Here is a 7,261-nt window from a genome sequence, read left to right as displayed (position 1 = left end):
AGAAAGTTGCAAAAACGCCCGAAAACACAATAAAAACGCATGTTGAAAAAATGACCAAAAAGGCAAGGCTATAGTATGGCAAAAATGTCAAAATATGACACATCCCAAAAACAGCTAAAAACACCTCAAAACAGCTTTAAATAGCCACAATGAAACATGCCATAGCATAGAAAGTTGCAAAAACGCCCCAAAACACAATAAAAATGCATGTTGAAAAAATGACCAAAAAGGCAAGGCTATAGTATGGCAAAAATGTCAAAATATGACACATCCCAAAAACAATTAAAAACACCTCAAAACAGCTTTAAATAGCCTGACGAAACATGCCATAGCAAAGAAAGTTGCAAAAACGGCCCAAAACACAATAAAAATGCATGTTGAAAAAATGACCAAAAAGGCAAGGCTATAGTATGGCAAAAATGTCAAAATATGACACATCCCAAAAACAGCTAAAAACACCTCAAAACAGCAGAATATACTGCCACGAGACATGCCATAGCATAGAAAGTTGCAAAAACGCCCGAAAACACAATAAAAATGCATGTTGAAAAATTGACCAAAAAGGCAAGGCTATAGTATGGCAAAAATGTCAAAATATGACACATCCCAAAAACAATTAAAAACACCTCAAAACAGCTTTAAATAACCTGACGAAACATGCCATAGCAAAGAAAGTTGCAAAAACGCCCCAAAACACAATAAAAACGCATGTTGAAAAAATGACCAAAAAGGCAAGGCTATAGTATGGCAAAAATGTCAAAATATGACACATCCCAAAAACAGCTAAAAACACCTCAAAACAGCTTTAAATAACCTGACGAAACATGCCATAGCATAGAAAGTTGCAAAAACGCCCGAAAACACAATAAAAACGCATGTTGAAAAAATGACCAAAAAGGCAAGGCTATAGTATGGCAAAATTGTCAAAATATGACACATCCCAAAAACAGCTAAAAACACCTCAAAACAGCATAATATACTGCCACGAAACATGCCATAGCATAGAAAGTTGCAAAAACGCCCCAAAACACAATAAAAATGCATGTTGAAAAAATGACCAAAAAGGCAAGGCTATAGTATGGCAAAAATGTCAAAATATGACACATCCCAAAAACAGCTAAAAACACCTCAAAACAGCTTTAAATAACCTGACAAACCATGCCATAGCAAAGAAAGTTGCAAAAACGCCCAAAAACACAATAAAAACGCATGTTGAAAAAATGACCAAAAAGGCAAGGCTATAGTATGGCAAAAATGTCAAAATATGACACATCCCAAAAACAGCTAAAAACACCTCAAAACAGCTTTAAATAGCCTGACGAAACATGCCATAGCATAGAAAATTGCAAAAACGCCCCAAAACACAATAAAAACGCATGTTGAAAAAATGACCAAAAAGGCAAGGCTATAGTATGGCAAAAATGTCAAAATATGACACATCCCAAAAACAGCTAAAAACCCCTCAAAACAGCTTTAAATAGCCTGACGAAACATACCATAGCATAGAAAGTTGCAAAAACGCCCCAAAACACAATAAAAATGCATGTTGAAAAAATGACCAAAAGGCAAGGCTATAGTATGGCAAAAATGTCAAAATATGACACATCCAAAAACAGCTAAAAACACCACAAAACAGCTTGAAATAACCTGACGAAACATACCATAGCAAAGAAAGTTGCAAAAACGCCCAAAAACACAATAAAAACGCATGTTGAAAAAATGACCAAAAAGGCAAGGCTATAGTATGGCAAAAATGTCAAAATATGACACATCCCAAAAACAGCTAAAAAAAACCTCAAAACAGCATAATATACTGCCACAAGACATGCCATAGCATAGAAAGTTGTAAAAATGCCCGAAAACACAATAAAAATGCATGTTGAAAAAATGACCAAAAAAGCAAGGCTATAGTATGGCAAAAATGTCAAAATATGACACATCCTAAAAACAATTAAAAACCCCTCAAAACAGCTTTAAATAACCTGACAAACCATGCCATAGCAAAGAAAGTTGCAAAACGCCTAAAACACAATAAAACGCATGTTGAAAGAATGACCAAAAAGGCAAGGCTATAGTATGGCAAAAATGTCAAAATATGACACATCCCAAAAACAGCTAAAAACACCTCAAAACAGCTTTAAATAGCCTGACGAAACATACCATAGCATAGAAAGTTGCAAAAACGCCCCAAAACACAATAAAAACGCATGTTGAAAAAATGACCAAAAAGGCAAGGCTATAGTATGGCAAAAATGTCAAAATATGACACATCCCAAAAACAGCTAAAACACCTCAAAACAGCTTTAAATAGCCTGACGAAACATGCCATAGCATAGAAAGTTGCAAAAACGCCCCAAAACACAATAAAAACGCATGTTGAAAAAATGACCAAAAAGGCAAGGCTATAGTATGGCAAAAATGTCAAAATATGACACATCCCAAAAACAGCTAAAAACACCTCAAAACAGCTTTAAATAGCCTGACGAAACATGCCATAGCATAGAAAGTTGCAAAAACGCCCCAAAACACAATAAAAACGCATGTTGAAAAAATGACCAAAAAGGCAAGGCTATAGTATGGCAAAAATGTCAAAATATGACACATCCCAAAAACAGCTAAAAAAAACCTCAAAACAGCATAATATACTGCCACAAGACATGCCATAGCATAGAAAGTTGTAAAAATGCCCGAAAACACAATAAAAATGCATGTTGAAAAAATGACCAAAAAAGCAAGGCTATAGTATGGCAAAACATGTCAAAATATGACACATCCCAAAAACAATTGAAAACACCTCAAAACAGCTTTAAATAACCTGACGAAACATGCCATAGCAAAGAAAGTTGCAAAAACGCCCAAAAACACAATAAAAACGCATGTTGAAAAAATGACCAAAAAGGCAAGGCTATAGTATGGCAAAAATGTCAAAATATGACACATCCCAAAAACAGCTAAAAACGCCTCAAAACAGCATAATATACTGCCACGAGACATGCCATAGCATAGAAAGTTGCAAAAACGCCCGAAAACACAATAAAAACACATGTTGAAAAATTGACCAAAAAGGCAAGGCTATAGTATGGCAAAAATGTCAAAATATGACACGTCCCAAAAACAGCTAAAAACACCCCAAAACAGCATAAAATACTGCCACTAGACATGCCATAGCATAGAAAGTTGCAAAAACGCGCAAAAATGCTCAAAAACACAACAAAAATGAATGTTGAAAAAATGACGAAAAAGGCAAGGCTATAGTATGGCAAAAATGTCAAAATATGATCTGTCCCAAAAACAGCTAAAAACACCTCAAAACAGCATAATATACTGCCTCGAGACATGCCAAATATGACACATCTGTAATTTTGACATGGCCCAAAAATGGCTGAAAATCGCATATTATGGCTGGTAGATAAGCGTCATAGTATACCATATCAAAAAAAGGGCCAAAAAAGTCATAATATATAATGTTGAAAAAATGTCTGAAAACTGCATAGTACAGTATTGCAACATGTCTCAAATTTTGACATAAATGGCTGAAACCACCTTAGTATTACTTGTAGAGACACGTTATAGTATAGCATGTCGAAAAATTGGCCAATAAAAGGTCAAAAACGTAATAATATAGCATGTCAAAAAAATGCATAATGTTGTATGGTGAAAAATCTCAAATTTTGACCTGGCCGAAAAATGACTGAAAACTGCTTATTATAGCTTATAGAAACACACACATATACATAGTATAGCATTCCAATAAACAACCAAAAACGTCAAAATATAGCATGTCGACAAAAAGGCCAAAACCGTCATAATATAGCATGTCAAAAAAATGGCTGAAAACTGCATTGTATAGTATAGCGAAAAATCTCAAATTTTGACATGTCCAAAAAATGGCTGAAAAACGCATATTATAGCTTGAGGAGATACGCCATGGTATAGCATGTTGAAAAAAGGCAAAAGACGTCATAATATAGCATGTTGAAAGAATGCCTGAAAACCCCATTGCATTGTATGGTGGAAACCCTTACATTTTGACATGTCCAAAAAAAAGGCTAAAAACTTCATTTTATAGCTTGTAGAGACACGCCATAGTATAGCATGTGGAAAAAAACATTAAAAAAGTCCTAATATCGCATGTCGAAAAAATGGCCTAAAACTGCACAATTGGTGAAAAATCTCAAATTTTCAGTCAATCAGTAAAAACTCGTAACACAGCACACAAAAAACGCATAATAAGACATTACGTCATTAAAAAGTCTCAATATCAATGTCATTTTATAGTATGTCATAAAAAGTCATAGTACAGAATGTAATAAAAATGCCATAAAAGTCATAGTATAACTAAAAAGTCACAGTATAATATGTTATATAAAGTTATCAAAAAGTTGTAGTATAGTACGTCATAAAAAGCCATCTTACTGTTTTACATAAACAGTCAAAGCATAGTATGTCATAATTATTTTTTAAGTTGGTAGCATGTCATACAACAATCCAAAAAGCCATACTGTGCCAAAAAGTCATGTCATAGTAAGGTTGACCTTTTACCTTTTGTAGGCACTTTATCATTGTATCCTATTAGACCTTTTTTTTTGCCATGATCCAATTAATTCTTGAGTTATAGCCTGTGAGATTACAGTGTACTTGACCTATGACCACTAAACTAAAATAGTGACACAAAACATCAGTGAACATGGTAATACCAAAAACATATTAAGCAACTGCACTATAAAAAATAGTTGTCAAATTAGGCCCAGTATTTAGGGATTACCTTTACAGCGTAGGCGTTGCTAGGGTCTGAGGCGCAGGCAGCAGAGTAGTACACAGCATCTCCTGAGTTGCAGCTCGGCTTGTTTGAGGTAAGCCTGAACAGAGACCAGTTGCTCTCCTCAAACCTCAGTGGGTTCCGCTGGGAGCGAGTGAAGTGATCCTCACATTTTAGAGCCAAGCGCCGTAAAGACTCAGCATATAGGCCTCCCAGTTTGGAGTACACTCCCTCCCTACTGTCTATGTTACTTAGAAGGGTCTGGAGCTGCAGGCTGGAGCCCAGATTTGGTGCAGAGCCTGGTTCTGAGGCTGAGAAGGGCACGCTGAGTTGGGGGGAAGAGGAGCAGGTGACGCTGCTTCGGCAGTGGACACCCAGACGCCCGTGGGTCTTCAGTGGCTCATCCAGTGTACGGGACCTTGAGGGACGGCTTAGCTGGGCATGGCAACGCTCCAGAGACTCATTGGAGGAGAAAATGGGGCGCGGGTCAACAGGGCTGGATGGTAAACTACACCGGGAGCTAACATCAGCAGGTCGACACACGTTGGTCTCCGAGCCAGTGAACGGGAGGCGTGGGTAGGCTCGGACAAAGGATCGTCCATTCGTGCTGTCAGGCGCTGACACGGTGCGGTTAACCATTTTTTTCTCTGGGAGTGGAGGTGGTTGGTTACTTAAGCTGTCAAGAGAAGGCGGGTGAGGAGACCCTGGAGCTGAGGCCAGTGGACTTCTGGAAAATGGAGAGGAACAAGACATTCGTGTTGCATCCCGAGAACCTAAGAAGAGAAATAGAAATTAAATCAGCGGTTAAAATAAAGTAAGCGTTGGTTCAAGATCAGTCGAGTACAAGTACTGTTGATATAAGGAAAGGTAAGTGTTAACATTGGAGAAAAAAGGACAACACTCATTTGACAAGCACAAACAAAACCAATCACATTTTGAAGACTATATAAATTGTTAAAAGAATGGTTAAACATGCAGGAAATTTTGTTTAGTTATATAATCACTGAGCGGTAGTGCCATTACACACCAACACCTTAGTTATGTATTTTTTATCTGAAGCTGTTGCCCATTTACAATACAATACAACTTCAAGTTGTGTCAACCATGTTTGCAAACTGACTCTGAAACTCAATCTGAAAATTTTCTGAACAGGTTGCAGTTTCTGAGTTTTTTTATTGCAGATTTTTAAGACCAAGAAGCAGTAAAGAAAACGTGGCATAGTCATGGAAAAAATTATTAGACCACCCTTGTTTTCTTCAATTTCTTGTTAATTTTAATGCCTGGCTCAACTAAAGGTACATTTGTTTGGACAATTATAATGATAACAACAAAAATAGCTCATGAGAGTTTAATTTAAGAACTAAGAACTATTCATTTTCCATGGTTTTCTTGATAATAACCAAAATTACTTAAATTCTTACATCAATAGCTATGGCATTGTACCGCCAAAAACACTACTTTTAAGCATTCCATGTTTTCTTTTCTGTTTGCTTTAAACACATGATACACACAAGAGTTAATACTTGATTGCATAACCATTGTTTTTGATGACTGCAGCCATGCGTCTTGGCATGCTCTCCACCAGCTTCTGACATTGTTCTGCTGTCACAGCAGCCCATTCCTGTTGGACAAATTCAAACAAATTTTCTTTGTTTTTGGGCTTGTGGTTCTCCATTTTGAGTTTGATGATTTTCCACAGGTTTTCAATTGGATTAAGATCTGGTGATTGAGCAGGCCAAGGCATGGTGCGAATGTTGTGGTTCTCCATCCAGGCTTTAACTGACCTTGCCGTGTGGCAAGGGGCATTGTCTTGTTGGAAAATCCAGTCATTCGAGGCAGGAAAGAGTTTTCCAGCTGATGGAAGAAGACTGTTTTCAAGGGTAGTCCTGTACATGACCTGGTTCATTCAGCCTTCACACAATTGCATTTGCCCTGTTCCACTCAGACTGAAACAACCCCAGATCATGACTGATCCACCCCCATGTTTTACTGTAGGGGCAAGACAGTCTGGGTTGTAAGCTTCTCCAGGCTTCCTCCTAACCAGTAAGTTGGCTGGAGTGGGCATCAATTCAAAATTGGATTCATCACTGAAGAGAACCTTAGCCCAATCATCAACAGTCCAATCCTTGTGGTCTCGAGCAAAGAGTAACCGGGCCTTCCTCTGCCTTTCATTGATGAAGGGCTTCTTGCGTGCTCTGTGTGACTTCAAACCAGCTTCAACAAGTCGGTTTCGAACTGTCCTTGCCGAACAAGTCACATTTCTCGACAGTGCCCACTCATTTTTAAGGTCCCTGGAGGTCTGACAACGATTCCTGACACAGGAACGGATGAGTGCACGGTCATCTCGTGGGGTAGAAAGACGTTTCCTGCCACGGCCAGGTAGCAATTTGGTAGTGCCATGTTCAGCTTGTTTTTTTTTTGTTGTAATGAACGGCTGTCTTGGAGATCTTCAGTTTTTTCGCTACCTGTCTCTCACTCATGCCAATTTCCAGCAGTGCCAAG

The 7,261-nt window shown here is 37.8% G+C and overlaps 1 protein-coding gene across 1 annotated transcript in view; it reads right to left on the bottom strand.

The window, feature by feature from the left end:
* The window catches only part of prag1 (PEAK1 related, kinase-activating pseudokinase 1), a 47,003-nt gene that overhangs the window by 22,989 nt on the left and 16,753 nt on the right, over positions 1-7,261 (bottom strand). The window contains exon 5 of the mRNA XM_042509118.2: positions 4,766-5,532. Coding sequence (XP_042365052.2) covers positions 4,766-5,532 — 767 coding nt within the window. The remainder of the gene's footprint in view (positions 1-4,765; positions 5,533-7,261) is intronic.

This window comes from Plectropomus leopardus, chromosome 20 (genome assembly GCF_026936395.1).
Source record: "Plectropomus leopardus strain MGB_pleo_1.0 chromosome 20, ASM2693639v1, whole genome shotgun sequence".
In the NCBI taxonomy this organism is placed as follows: domain Eukaryota; kingdom Metazoa; phylum Chordata; class Actinopteri; order Perciformes; family Serranidae; genus Plectropomus; species Plectropomus leopardus.
This window is presented reverse-complemented; position numbering and strand designations above follow the sequence as displayed.